The sequence below is a fragment of the Acomys minous genome, assembly GCF_964271855.1.
Source record: "Acomys minous genome assembly, chromosome: 19".
Classification (NCBI taxonomy): Eukaryota; Metazoa; Chordata; class Mammalia; order Rodentia; family Muridae; genus Acomys; species Acomys minous.
Genome location: NC_140499.1, coordinates 60,129,749 through 60,144,117, shown reverse-complemented (window position 1 = coordinate 60,144,117; position 14,369 = coordinate 60,129,749). Strand labels below are relative to the sequence as shown.

At 54.2% G+C, this 14,369-nt stretch overlaps 1 protein-coding gene across 1 annotated transcript in view; it reads right to left on the bottom strand.

Moving 5' to 3' along the window:
- INSRR (insulin receptor related receptor) overlaps positions 1–14,027 on the bottom strand; it is a 19,763-nt gene extending 5,736 nt beyond the window's left edge. The window contains exons 1-15 of the mRNA XM_084769634.1: positions 13,434–14,027; positions 9,864–10,415; positions 7,925–8,228; positions 7,691–7,833; positions 7,341–7,485; positions 6,353–6,567; positions 6,063–6,189; positions 2,574–2,812; positions 1,944–2,111; positions 1,656–1,851; positions 1,461–1,502; positions 1,165–1,382; positions 763–899; positions 519–681; positions 298–403 (exon numbers count right to left, since the gene is read on the bottom strand). Coding sequence (XP_084625760.1) covers positions 298–403; positions 519–681; positions 763–899; positions 1,165–1,382; positions 1,461–1,502; positions 1,656–1,851; positions 1,944–2,111; positions 2,574–2,812; positions 6,063–6,189; positions 6,353–6,567; positions 7,341–7,485; positions 7,691–7,833; positions 7,925–8,228; positions 9,864–10,415; positions 13,434–13,518 — 2,840 coding nt within the window. The 5' untranslated portion in view covers positions 13,519–14,027. The remainder of the gene's footprint in view (positions 1–297; positions 404–518; positions 682–762; positions 900–1,164; positions 1,383–1,460; positions 1,503–1,655; positions 1,852–1,943; positions 2,112–2,573; positions 2,813–6,062; positions 6,190–6,352; positions 6,568–7,340; positions 7,486–7,690; positions 7,834–7,924; positions 8,229–9,863; positions 10,416–13,433) is intronic.
- Positions 14,028–14,369: the final 342 nt, after the last annotated feature.

Below are 14,369 nucleotides of genomic sequence, written 5' to 3'. Positions count from 1 at the left end.
TTTCTCAGGATCCAAGACATTTGCAGGTTAACAAGGATGAGTTATCACCCTCCCTAAGAGGTATGTCTCCTCCATGCCTTCCTTTTCCTGGACTCACTTTGTGGAGCAGGCGGACCTCGAACTCACAGTGATTCACCTGCCTCTGCCTCTGCTAACATTAAGGGTGTGTGCCACCACACGCAGTGAAGGAAGTCCTTTCTGCTGTCTAAACTATGACCCTCTTGACTGTGCTGTCCCTATGAGATGGCTAAGGAACATCTCTTAATGGGCGTGGAAATATGTGGGCGATGTCATTACCTCTTCTTGCTGTAGAAGAAACCGAGGGCAGCTAGCATGATAAGCAGCATGAACCCCACGGGGGTGACAGTGAGAAGGACGTGCAGCCCTCCAGCATCCTCTTCCTCTGGTGGCGGAGCGGGAAGAATTGACAGGTCAGGGTAGAAGCTGCCTAACGGTGCCGGGCAGGCCTGATGATAGGTAGACACCCATTGGGAGATTGGGAAACAGGTCTGTCTTACCTGGACCAGTGATGTAGAAGGCAACACCTTCTGTCCAGGAGCCGTTGCCAGCCAGTGAGGTGGCTCGGACTCTAGCGGAGTAGTTCCCGGGGGGCAGCAGAGCCAGGTGGACCCCACCAACTTTGGCATATCGAAGACGGGACACACAAAGCACTGTGGCCTCCTGCGGGCAGCACAGACAGCAGGCTGGGAATTGGGTTGGAAGGACAGGCCCAGACCAGGATACGGGTGCCTGGGTACCTACCTCTCCCTGGCGACGGTACTTGATTTCATACTTGAGGATGAGCCCGTTGGGGTCAGCCGGCTCAAGCCAATGCAGGACGACACTGTTCTTGCCAGCCGCCTTCCAGGCAACCTTCCCTGGGATGCCATCGGCCTCTCCTGTAGGAGGGGGCATCTGGCAAATGGGCTACAGCGGTTCTTGTTCACATTCAAACCCAGGCTAAACTGGGCCAAACTGGGAAGTTTGGATTAGTTCCCCCAGGAAGGGTGAACCTGCTCTGCTAGTTACAGAGCACTGAGTGGAGGGGGGCGAGGGTTGGCGGGGGAGGGGGGTGGGGTGGGGTGGGGTGGGTGGGTGGGGGGGCGGGCACTTACTATGTGGCATGGTCCGTGCAAAGACGTGGGTGGGGGGGCGGGCACTTACTATGTGGCATGGTCCGTGCAAAGACGAAGGTGGCGGCGCTGCAGCCCACGGTGTGTGCCGCATGGTTGCAGGCATGGATGTCAATCCTGTATTCTGTGAAATGTCGCAAGCCGCTCAGTACTGCTCGCTCCCGGGGAACCTTGTCCTCTTGAATCTCAAAATCTGAGTTGTTGCCTAGTCTGAGAAGCCCAGCTTCCCGGCGGTGCCTCTCCAGGTCCCTGGAAACGGGATGGGTCAGAGACGTAAGGACTGTTCCCAGAGCCCCTCCCGCCGTTCCCGCTCCGGTCCCTGCTCACCTTTGGGGGCTCTTGTTGATGGATGTCACTTTCCATGGGGCCCTGAGGAGGCCAGGGAACCCTCTCAACTCCCGTGCTGTTGCGCCCCTCCAAATCCACCCATACCAAGGCCAGTCCCACACCATAATAGGCCCCTCCCACAAACTCCCACCCTCTCTAAGTACCGCCCCTCAGGCCCTCTCAACCAGGTCGCACTTGGGGATGGTGATGGCATGGTGTAGGAAGTTTTCAAACTTTTTCTGGAACGTGACCTCTTGCGCCTCCAGTGTCGGTAGGGCCTGCCCAGGAGGTGAGCGTTGGCAAGGACAGCAGCCTTGCTCAGGCTCAGCCTCCAGCGCCGGGTCATCCCGGTCGAAGCGTGGGTCGTGGCTGCTGGTGGGCAGCCGCAGACCTGTGGCCACAGGGGCAGAAGAGAGAAGTCAGGGCAGTGGTCCGCCCGTCACTACTGGGTACACCCGCGGCCTGAGGCACCCCCCTGCGCACCGCGGTGGCAGTAGTCGTTGATGTAGAGGTCACTGTCCTCTGCTAGTCGCTGCCACAGTATTAGGTAGTAGGTGATGTTTCCATTGCGCTGTACGGGTGGTTTCCAGCGCACCAGGAGGTGTGAAGACGAATTGGAAGTGGAGATGACATCTTGGGGCACCGTGGGTGCTAGGATTGTGAAAAGGGTGCCGCTCAGGGGTGGGACCCTTCCACATACTGTGTGATAATAAGTTAAACCGCCCCCCCCCTCTGGATCTACTCTCTTTTTCCAGAGCCTCCCTTCCCTAGAAATCATTCTGTCCTTCCTCTGTTTCAGAAAATAGGGCATATGAAACTCAGAGCTTCCATGACAGGTGAACACTCTCCCAACAGAGCCTGGCCCCAGCCCTGGGGAGGCCATATTGTTATGCAGAAGATCAATATTCAGTATTCTCAATTCTTCCCAGCTATCCCAAGTCCAACCTCAGCCTCCCTCCAAGGCTCAGAGAATGCTCCAATTCTTTGTAGAGCAAAAGGACCTCCTGCCCTTGAGGGTGCCCCAGGCTCTCTGTGTCTGGCACCTGTACGCCTCTCTCTTCCTCACTAGGATTCCCGTATCTTGTGGGGAGCCGGGGTGCACCCTCAGCTCACCTGCAGGCAGCGTTCGCAGGTAGACAATGGGGCTTTGAGCTCCCTGATGGGGGCTGTCCTCAGCGGTGGTCAGCGTGATGGCCCGCACAAACACGGCATACTGTGTCCAGGGCTTAAGGGGGGCTAGGGTCACCCCTGGCTCCTGGGTTCGGCTGAGGGGTAGTTCCACATCCAGCAGATTCCAGCTCTGGGTTCCACAGGCATCTGGACCCACGTGTTCTGTGGCATTCTGGAAAGGGCTGAACATCCCATTTCCGGTGCTGGGGGATGTCTCAGGCCCATCTCCAAGCTCTAGTGCGAGCGTGCGCACAACACACACACACACACACACACACACACACACACACACCAGCCCAACTACTCGGGACTGTCATAGCTGGTTTGTCACTATGCATGTGAGCACAGCTGTAATTCCAGCCAGTTTAGCCACCCTATAGGACTTATAATCTTGGCCATACATTACAAATTGTAATGAAACATCCCTAATCCTTAGTAAGAATTGTTGAGCTTTTGTCCTAATGAAAATAAGAAACAACAACAACAACAACAAATGTTTGAATTGTTCTAAGACAAAACCTAGAAAATGGGTGTGGTCAAACAAGCAGCTCGTTCTCGGCTCCAGGGAAGTTACCTGGAGCCTGGATGGATGGGGAAAGCACTCTCTTGTCAAGGACAACACAGTCTGGTTTTGTTTTTGTTTTATTCTGTTTTAGGGAGTATATCCAAGTAGCCCAGTCTAGTCTTGACTGTCCTCCGGCTTTAGCCTCCTGTGTGGTTGCTGGGATTATAGCCTGCTTTACCACACCGGATGAGCAGTGTCTCAGCTGCATGGACTTGAAGTCTATGAGCCTCCCAGACAGTAGGCACAGCTCTGCATGTGTTGGTGTTTCTAGAAACACTTTTCTAGAGGTGGGTTTATGCTGTACGGGAGCTCCTTGCATAGACTAGGCTGGCTTCAAACTCACAGAGACCCACCTGTCTCTGCCCCCTGCCCTTGACCCTGTCCCTGGAGTCCTGGGATTAAAGGTGTGTGACATCACACCTGGCTAGCTCTCAAGTCTTAAAAAGTAGATCCCCCAAAGCCAAGACCCACTAACTCAAGGGAGCAATTGTAGCAGACTTTGAGGGTTAGACCAGAGGCGGGCAGGCCTTGGGGAGATACCATAGGCTTTGGGGACATAAGGAAGGCTGGCTCCTGAGCAAAGAAAGTAAGGACCACATGGAAAACATCAGTCAACAGGTTTTGGGGTAACATAAGACACCACAGCTGTTTCTTTGATGGGAGGCAGAGGGATGAAATTATGCTGAGCCAGGGACAAAAACTGTGTGTGTGTGTGTGTGTGTGTGTGTGTGTGTGTGTGCACATCCATTACATGGTGGTGCATAAGGATGCCTATTTGTGTGTGGAGACCACAGTTGATGTTGACATTCCTTCCTCAGTTACTCTCTACCTTATACTTTGAGATAGAGGTTCTCTTGGGCCGGAGAGATGGCTCAGAGGTTAAAAGCACTGGCTTCTCTTCCAAAGGTGCTGAGTTCAATTCCCAGCAATGGCGTGGTGGCTCATAACCATCTATGGTGAGATCTGGTGCCCTCTTCTGGCCTGCAGGTGTACACGCAGGCAATCCCTCGGATTCTTTGCCCTCAGGGACTAGAGACGCCTGTGCATAGCTGTGCAGGTTACAGGCTGCATGAACCTAGGTGGCACTCACACTGCTGCTCGTGTTAGTAACTCCTTGAAGTGTGGCCCCATGCACTGTCAGCTTCACCATCAGTTAGGAGCTTGTTAGAAATGCAGGTTCATAGGCCTTGCCTGACATTAAGCAACTCAGGCTGTCAGTGTGAGGCCCAGGAATCTGTATTTAACATACCCTCCATGTCCCCCATATTAGATGTTCTCTAATCTAATAGGCCATGCAAACCTATGAAAGCCTGGGCCAGCTGAGCACCCTGCTTCTGTGGGCTCTCGACCTGTTTCCAGCAGGATCCTGACCTGGTGCTGCAATAAAGCCTCTCAGTTCTAATTTGCAGGACTGTCTCCAGCAGGAGGGGTCCAGGCCCTGCCTACCAAGGAGAACACTTCTAACCCATCACAACCATCCCATCACAACCATCAAAAGTCCATTTCTCACGGGGTGTGTATGTGGGGGGTGAGGGATGGCGGTGGCGCACGCCTTTAATCCCAGCACTCAGGAGGCTGAGGCAGGCTGATCTCTGAGTTCAAGGCCAGCCTGGTCTATCGAGTGCTTTCTAAGACAGCCAAGGCTATACAGAGAAACCCTGTCTGGGAAAACAAAAACAAAAACAAAGTCCATGTCTCTCTTATAAGAGGATCTCTTGATCTTGTTCTCTCTTTTGCTATAGTTTTGGCATGGAACCTAAGGCTTTTCGTCTGCCAGGCAGGCATCACACAGTCCTTTTCCTTTGGAAACAGGACCTTTCTAGGCTGACCTTGAGGCCTTGGCTGTAGGATTCTCTTGTCTTAGCCTCCTTCATGCTATTGATGGGATTGTGCTAAAAGGCTTGGTGGGGAGACCAGTTGTTGAGTCTTAGACTTGTTTTGGGAGAAGCCCTTCTTGTGGTATCCCTCCTGCTAAGGTCAGTCCGCTCCCTCCAAATAATTAGCCTGTTCTGGGCTGGAGTGTAGCCCAGGTGGTAGAGAGTTTGACGGAAAGGTGCAGCGCCCTCAGCACCACTTGAACAGGGTATGGTATGTACTTCCGTAATCCCAGGGCTTGGGGTTGAGAGCAGGAGGATGAATTCAAAGAGGTTGGGGCCAGTCGGGATACATAAGACCCTGTTAAGAAAAAGAGGGCTGGGCGGTGGTGGCACACGCCTTTAATCCGAGCACTCGGGAGGTGAGGCAGGTGGATCTCTGTGAGTTTGAGGCCAGCTTGGTCTACAGAGAGTTCTGGGACAGCTAGGACTACATATTAAGACACTGTCTCATGGGGGGGGCGGGAAGGGAGGAAGGAAGGAAGGAAGGTCGGTCCCTCCTCCTCTCCTTCCTCAGGCTTCTAATGAGATGCTGATAAAGATGTTCACAAAAGTGGCCAAATTAGTGAGCACTTCCCAAACCGCTGCTGGGCCAAGAGCATGTGGTCAGCAGAGAATGTTAGCACAGTGAATTGAAGCTTAATTAGGCAAGCTTTTCTAGCAGTATGATCTCCTGTGCTCTCAGAAACGCTGGCTGTCCTCCTTATTTCACTTGGTGAGGAGAAACTGAGGCACGGAAGACCAAAAAAAAAAGGTGAGACAGACGCAGGCTGGATGTGATTTGGGGCCCTTAGCTTTCTGGCTCTCCTCAGCTCAGCAGGACTGTGGTCCCACCTCCTTTGGTCTGAATAGCCGAATTCCAGCATTCTTAGGGGCTGGGGTCGAGGCAGGGGAATCTTTGAGAGTTGGAGGCTAGTTTACGCCGTGAGACCTTGTCTCGAAAGTAAAAGAAAATAAAAAAGAAATTAGGGTCCGGCATCACTTTCTACTCACGACTCCTTGTAATAGACGATAAAACTGAGCAAGTCGCGGGCCTCTAGTGGCTCATAGCGCTCCCAGCGCAGCAGGATGCGGTCCTCCTGGGTCAGGTTGAACACAAAGCGCAGAGTGCGCGTCTGGCCTGGGCAGAGAGCAAAAGAAAAGCACCCGCTCTCCGCACGCCTTCCACAGGCTCGTGCTGACACTGACCCCACGGCTGCTCACCCCCTCAGGTGACCTCTCAAGTGTTTTAGTCCCTGTGTGTGTCGCCCTGTGTGCACGCTTGGGGTTGGGCGGGGCCTTACAGGCAGCGCGATCTCCATTGGTGCGAGGGTTGATCTCAGCCTTGCTCTGCCGTCCCCTGGTTCCGGTAACCTCCTCTAGCTGGTATATGTGCTCCATGCAGAGGCGTGGGTTGAAGGCAAAGTACATTTTGCCCACGGGAATGGTGAGCCCCACGGCCACCCAGGATCCCAGCTGTTGCAGGTTCTGGTTGTCCAACACGTAGAGAGTGTAGTTCCTGAAGGAAATCGGGTGCCTTGCTCTGCAACGTGCCACGGGGCTGCGGCAGGAGAGGGGCTGGCTCATGGGTTCCCTTGCAGAGGCTGCACTGGTGGGGACAGGTGTAAGCTGCAGCCTGCTCACATCCACGAGGGGGCTCAGGGTACCCCCTCTGTGCCACTGACCGGTAGTGTCACATCCTGAAAATTCACCCACCCTCTCCCCACCGACCCTTGCCAGTGAAGTGGGGTCAGGAGTTTGTCAGCCTTTTCCCTCTTTCAACTTCCTTAAACTGAGCTCCGGCTATGGCGACACAGAAGCTATGCCTGGCCAGCTTGGCTGTGAGTACCCCCCTGGGGGGGGGGGGACACACAATAATACGCCAGGAGACAGAAGCCACAGGGCACCACTTGACTGATGACAATTTATTTTGAAAAACACTGGCTACTTTGTGAGGAGGCCTCCTCGGCTGCTAGGTGGTAGGAACGGTTTTACACGCAGGACGATTCGTTCTGCTACTTAACTGTCAGGTAATACAACCACCACCCTTATAGAGCAGCCCGAAACTATTACTGCACGACCTGTGTCCTAGTCGCTGTTTAACGGACCCTAGAACACAAGCTTCATTTTACAGAAGGAAAACCCTGAGGACCAGAGAGCTCAAGTAACCCTCCCCAAACTCACACAGCTAGTAGACTAATTGGGGGGGGGGGGGCATTGTCCTCACCATTGTTATGAAAATGTTGAGGAAAAGGGGGAGCTGGTCAGCCTGGTTTTTGACCCCTTCCTTACCCGTCCACCATGGAATCTCCCCGGATTAGTTTGAGGTTCTTGAAAAAGCCCAGGGACACGAGTGCAAAAGAGTGCTTGATTTTGAGGAAGCCAGTAATGGTCTCCACCAGCCCCAGGTTGCGTTGAAGCTCTGGCTCCAGGTTGTCTGGGATGAGGAAGATAGGACAGGAACAGGGCCAGGAAAGGAGATGATTGGTCCACAGGGAAGGGAGGTGGAGGGACAAAGGAGGTAGGAGCAAAGGGATAGGACCTTGGATGAGGGGAAGCCATGCAAGAAATATAGTTAGGAGGGAGGGCGTGGACGGGAGGGGGAGTGGTCAGAAAGGGGCGTGGTCAGAAAGGGTACTGACAGCCTTGGCGAAGGTTGAGGATGAGGCTCCCCTCCACGTGGGTGCAGCCCGCCAGGTCCTGTGTGGCTTGGACAGAGTCGATGGTCTTTGTGCCAATTTTGCACTCTTTAGGGCAAAGTCCCTCGCACTTGTGGCAGAAAATGCTGGCAGGACATGCAAAATAGGCATAGGTTTAGCCTTGGACTGAGGAGACTGCTGGGGGTTTCCCAAGCACCCCAAGGGGATCCAGCTCACCTGCTGCCATTACGCGTGAAGCCTGGAGGGCATTGAGCCAGGCAGCTGCCCTGGTAGATGCCAAAGGCGGCGGTGTGGCCAGGCACCTCACGCAAATGGGCACAGAGCTCAGCGGTGACACAGCGCCAGGACTCAAACTGGTAGGTGCCCGGAGGGCAGGCCTGGAGGCAGACTCCTTGGAAGTAGAGGTGGCGGCAAGCTACGCAGGCTCGAGGGTCCTCAGGGTGGCTGCAGCCCCCGAGACATTCGCTGTGGCAGCACTCACCGCCTGCTGTGCAGGCTAGCCCGCGGGGGCAGGGACACACTGTGAACAGAGGGTGATAAACTGTACCCCCTCAATGATGCTCTTTTCCAACCCTGGCCCACCCCATCCATCCTGAGGTAATATTCCCAGCACCAGATATGTCTGACTCAGATTACATTGCTGACTTTGGTTCTCTGCGTTATGGGGGCCTCTCTCTGTGCACCTCTCCTCCAGAGCATCAGAACTCAATCAAGCTGGGCTGCCCTGCTCTGCTTGCCTTTAATCCCAGCACTTGGGAAACAGAGGTTGGTGGATCTCTGTGAGTTTGAGGGCAGCCTGGTCTACACACAGCGAGTTCTAGTCCAGCCGAGGCTACACAGAGAGGCCCTCTCTTCGATATAAGAAAGACTCTCAGAGCTTAGGATGGAGCGGTGACCTTGTCCATCAGCGTTGCTGCTCTGTAGCCTGCTGTCCTGTCTAGGCTGCCCTGCGGTGCCTTGCTATGGTGCCAAGGAGAACCAGCTGGCCACTCCTGCTCAGCTAGGCCAGGGCAAGGTGGGTCCAGCCAGGGCCTGTTGACATGGTACACAAATTGAGAAGACACGCAACAGCTGTGTTTACAGCCAACAGGGAGGCCGCTCGCTGCTGATACAGCAGGGATCTGGTTTTTCTCCTGCCCGCAGTTGAGACTAGAGGTGGGCGGGGAGGGGGGTGGGGGTGGGGGAACAGACCTTGAGCTGTATGAGAAAGACTTCCCAGCCAGGGAACCCCAAATCTGTTCCTGGCTTCTGGAAAGTCTTACTTCCCTCCCTGCTTTCTCATTGCTTTCCTTCTGCCTCTGTGAGTGTACTTCCTAGGTCACGTGCTTGTCCTTGTCTGTTCCCGTCTTCCCATCCCTTCCTCCTCCTTTCCGTCCTTAGCCCGTCATCACTGCTACGGGCTTGATCGCCTCGCTGAGAGCACTTTTACTGCTGCTACGGCCCTGGCTCTGTTCTACTGCTGTCTAGGCTCCCACCCACTCCCTCTCACAGCTCAGGGGAGGCAGGCACAGAGATGCCAGGTGAGCCCGGCAAGTGAGCAGAGGTGAACCCAGGCCACCTGGCTGCATGCATCCTTGGCTCCTGCCTCAGAAGACAGTTTCTTGGGCTGACCGCTGTCCTCTCGCGTCTACTCTCTTCCCAAACCCGCTCCGTACCTACCCTCTGCCTGCCTGATGCTGCTTCAATTGTTTAGTTTCTCTGACCGTCAGTGTTTCCCTTCCTGTAAAATGGCATGATGAGGGCACCTGTCTTACTGGAAGGATAAAGGTTTAAAAACAATGGCAGCAAGCCAGGCATACTTAGTCCTTAGGGGTTGGAGACAGAAGAGTTAGGTGTTCAAAGCCAACCTCAGCCACATGTCAAGTTTTAGTCCAGCCGAGGCTATATTATATGTTGTCTCAAAAAACAAACAGTGCCGGGCATGGTGGCACACGCCTTTAGTCCCAGCACTCGGGAGGCAGAGGCAGGTGGATCGCTGTGAGTTCAAGGCCAGCCTGGTCTCCAAAGTGAGTCCGGGACAGCCAAGGCTTCACAGGGAAACCCTGTCTTAAACAAAACAAAACAAAACAGTAACAGTAACAAAAGCCAAATAGGGATCCGCCCTCTCCCAGCCTGCCTCCCTGTGGCTACAGCCATGTTCTGTGGAAATGCTCACCCCTCTGACAGTGGCTAGAGGTCCAGCACCTGTAGTCAGTGTGCTCACTGAAAGTGGTCGTTGCACAGGGCTCACCAGCAGCCCCCAGCACACCAGGGCACACGTCGGCACACTCCTCGCCCAGCTTGTTCCCTACAATGTGGTTGGCGCCGGGTGCAGGCTGCAGCAGGCCCCAGTCAATGGTGGAGAGGTGGCAGAGCTCCTGGTTCTTCTCCACGCGCACAGCCCCGCGCAGCACGGCCCCGAGCGAAGGCAGCCCGATGTCCCTCAGGTGGGGCATCTCAAAGATGATGAGCGCGTAGCCCAGGAAGAGCCGTGCTCCTCGGATCACAGCGAGGTTGGGGAAGAGATCTCGAAGGCTCTCCAGGCCATAGACTCGGAACAGCAGCAGGTAGTCGGTCACCTGGGTGAGGCGCGGGAAGCTGAGGCCCCGGAAGTCGTCTCCAGTGGCAGCAAACATGAGCAGGATCTGCAGGTGGCCCTCTACCACACTGCAGTTCTCTAGCCGACGAAGCTCTGTCACCTCAGAGCGGATATCCAGGCTGGGGCACACTGTAGGCACATGTGGGCAGGCAAGTGAGTACAGCGCAGACCAAGAGCCCTGTCCTGGCAGCTCTGGTGGTGGGGTACAGGGGGACACAGAGTGGAGGGTTACCAAGCTGTGTTCTAAGGAAGAGCTGCCTCCTCCCACACAAGCCAGTCAGACTCCTGGCTCAGGGTCTTCATGTCTTCTATTCCTGTAGATTAGATAGAACCCTTTCCCTCACATGGCTCCCTCACCTCCTTAAATCACCTCAGTGAAGACTTCGCCTACTATCCTGCTTAAAACTATCTCCCCTTGCTCTTTTGGTGAGGGTCAGCGCTGGTTAGGCAAACACCGTATTGAGAGACATTCCCAGCCCCTGGTGTTTTGAGACGGGATCTTACTGTGTAGCTCCAGGAGCCTGGAGCTCCTCTTGCCTCTGTCTCCTGTGTCCGTGGACCACACCCCGTTCCCCTGCACCTCTCAGCTAACTTGTATATAATTTGCATATTTATTTTGCTTATTGCAAGCCTCCTGAGGGCAGAAATTTTTGTCTGACTCGCTGCTATACCCTAGTTCACGTTGACTGCCTGATGCCAGTGTGGTGCTCAGTGACTGTTTGGTCAGAAAATGAGTGTACGCTGTGCCTGGGAAGCAGCGGGCACTGGGCTTCTGTCTCTGTCCTCAGGGAGGCAGCCCGATGGTACCTAAATCTTTTCTGTGTTTGAAGGGATGGTCCATGATTCCTCTCTGGCAGCGCAGGGGTCTTTATATCATTTCATCAGCCTCCCAATCCGGCGTGTACACTCTGGCTCCCATTCACCTCTCTCCAGCCTCAAACCTAGAAATGCTCCTTAGATCTTTTGGCCTGTGATCCTGGTGCCCGGTGTGTCCTTGCTATGGCTCTCTGTCACTGCATCACTTCTACTTCAGGGGAAATTTCCCATAGCTCACAGGAATACCTGGGGTGTAGCTTAGCATGATGCTTACATTTCTACCACTCTCTTCAAGTTTCTGGTTGTTCTAAGTCAACTTTGCATCCCTCATGGTACCCAGTCAGGACTGGAACCTCTGGGCACTCAGGGGACTATGGGCCATGAACATATAGATACCAAATCTACTCTTTTCCTTTGGGACCCATTTGCCTTTCTGTTCTCAAGGCCTCCAGGCTCCTTTCCTTGTAGGGGCTAGATGGTTGACCCCAATTCCTCCCAAGGAGAGCTCGTAGGGTCTTCATATATGCAAGTCTGAATGCTTTAGTTTAACAGTCAGCTATACTCTCTCTCTCCTTGTCTGGCCCTTTAGCAATATCACACGCACACGCACACACACACACACACACACACACACACACGCACACACATACACACGCACACGCACACGCACACACACCACACACATTGGTACCACACCCCACATTCTCCCATACCGGCCAGCCTAGTCCCTGGCTTAGGGCTTGTCAAGGCTGATTGGGATGGAGTGCAGGACAGGAAGCCCTGGCTTCCTGTACCTTCTCTCTGTGGTCTATGCTTGACTGTCAGCTGTTGTATGTGTACACACACACACTCATGTGCTTGTGCACACACTAGGCAAGGCAGGTACACACACACACAGACACACCTATGTGCTTGTGCACATACTAGGCAAGGCAGGTACACACACACAGAGAGAGAGAGAGAGAGAGAGAGAGGGAGAAAAGAAAAAGAAAAAAAGAAAAAACAAAAGGAGAAGGAAAAACACTTCTGTTCCCTCTGTGAAAGCCAATTAGGCTCTTTGAGGCAGGTGGGGGGGTTCCCTCAGGCGCCCACTTCCCATCATGCCTTAGCCTCTCCAGAGCTCCCCTAATGTGAGACATTGGAAAAACAAATCTAAGACCTCTGTAGATTAACCCCTGCCTTTCCTCAGGCCAAGCTCACCATAGAGCTTCCCTGGGAAACAACAGCTGGGCACCGTGGCCAAACACTAACTCCCAGGCCATGCGTGCTTTATTTTGACAACTGTGTCCTTGCTTGGCATCTGCTGTGCCGTGTCCTGGCACAGAAGTGGGTAGGGGTAGGGTGCCCAGACAGATCACCATGCATTGCAAATCTTCTGTGACTGGCTGCTTTCAAGGGACACCTTACCCAGGCCCATTTGTCTTATCTGTACAGGAAGGGGAGCCCTGCTTTGATCCCGGAAGCCCCAACTTACAAGAGCATCCCAAGACCCTTCCCGGTCCTAGAGTGCTGGGTTCCCAAGCTCTCTCTGAATGGAGGACAAAGGGAGATTAAATGATGGAGTGGTCCATTTAATCTTTTCTTTTTTGCTGTCTCCTTTTCCCACGTAGCCCCTGGCAGCCCTCTTGGTCTGCATGGGCCCACTCACACTTCCTAGATGCCTTTGGTGGGAAACGTGTATCTGGGGAATATCACCGAGGCATGGAGGAGATGGGGGGAAGGGACATGCACACACGCGCACATGCGTGCCAGAGCTCAAGAGTTGCCCTGGGTCTGCTTCTCCTGTCTCTGAGCCTACTATCCACAGAAAAGGTCAATGGTGCTTAATAATGGTGCCTGGTTTTCAGCTGCCAGTCCTAGACTGCCCCTTATCATTCAGCGGCCCTTAGAAATGACCTCTAATTCTCACAGTCTCACTTTGGTTCAAACTCAGACTTTACTGGGATTTACTGCTGGTTTCCCAAACAGCAATGGGTTGAAGAACATCTGTTCCATTTCTATCTCCTTAACTCTTAGGGAGCTGAGAGAAAACAAAACAAAACAAAACAAAACAAAACACTTCATATATGTAAAAGTTCTGCCTGGTGAAAAGACCTTCTGAGGGCTAGTCTTAGTCCTCAGGTGCCAATAAAGACTAAGTAGAAATCTCGGGAGGCAGAGGCAGGGGAATCTCTAAGTTCAAGGCCAGCCTGGTCTACAAAGCTAGTTTTGGGACAGCCAGGGCTACACAGAGAAACCCTGTCTTGGAAAACCAAAGTCAGCCAACCAAAAACTGAGTTTAGGTGTTCTGGGAGGGGGATGGGGGTTGGAAAGACATTGCTGGGGACTTACCCTCTACTGTGTCCAGGCCAGATCCCAAGGACAGCAGGCTCATAAGCAAGTGTACTCCCCAGGGCCACAGAGCAGGCACTGCCATGACCTCAGCTCTGATGGTCTTCCAGGTGTCTTCCAGAGAAAAAGGAGGCTACAGACCCGGGTTCCAGAGTGGAGGAGGCACACAAGGGCAAAGGAATTAGAGATCTCAAGTAGAGGCAGGGGGAGGCAGAAAAGAATTTGTGATCAGAGGAAACAAAGCCGGTGTCAGGCAGCTGGAGACAGCTTCAGAGTGATGCGGAGACAGAGGTTGGAACAGAGAGGCAGACAGGAGCAGGAGAGCCTCAGAGAGGCCTCCTGAGGGAGAAATTAACCTAGGATTCAGAACACAAAGGTCCAGAGGCCGGACAGTCCCGAGGGGAGGCGGGGCGGAAGCCCTAGGGGCACCCCGGGGGCGGTAGCGGGGTCCGGAGATGCGCAGCACTTCACCCCGAGACTCTCCGCGGACCTCCTGGGCATACAGACTTCCAGCCTCTGTTGGCGGCTGCTCCTAGGGCAGGAGCGCAGGCACCTCGCCCAGCTCCCGCCCTTTCCAGAAACGGATTGGTTTGTGCCGACTTCTCTGTTCTCTCCGCCCCTCTCACCAAATCAAGTAAAAATATTTAGCCTGTCAACTGAGGGAGGTGGGGGACAGATGTGTTGGGGGAAATAAGGCCGCAATGCTGCAATGCCGAAGGGGTTGGCGCCAAGAACTGAGCTCTCGAACCCTCGATCCTTGGCGATCTCTCTCTCTCCCTCTCTCTCTCTCTTTCTCTCCCCCCCCCCCGTCCCTCCCTCCCTCTCTTTCTCCCCCTCCCTCCCTCCCTCCCTCCTCTGCCCCGCCCCACTCCATCCCCGACCCCCCATCCCTGGCACCGCCTACTGCGCATGGAGCGACTGGGTACCCTGGTTTGA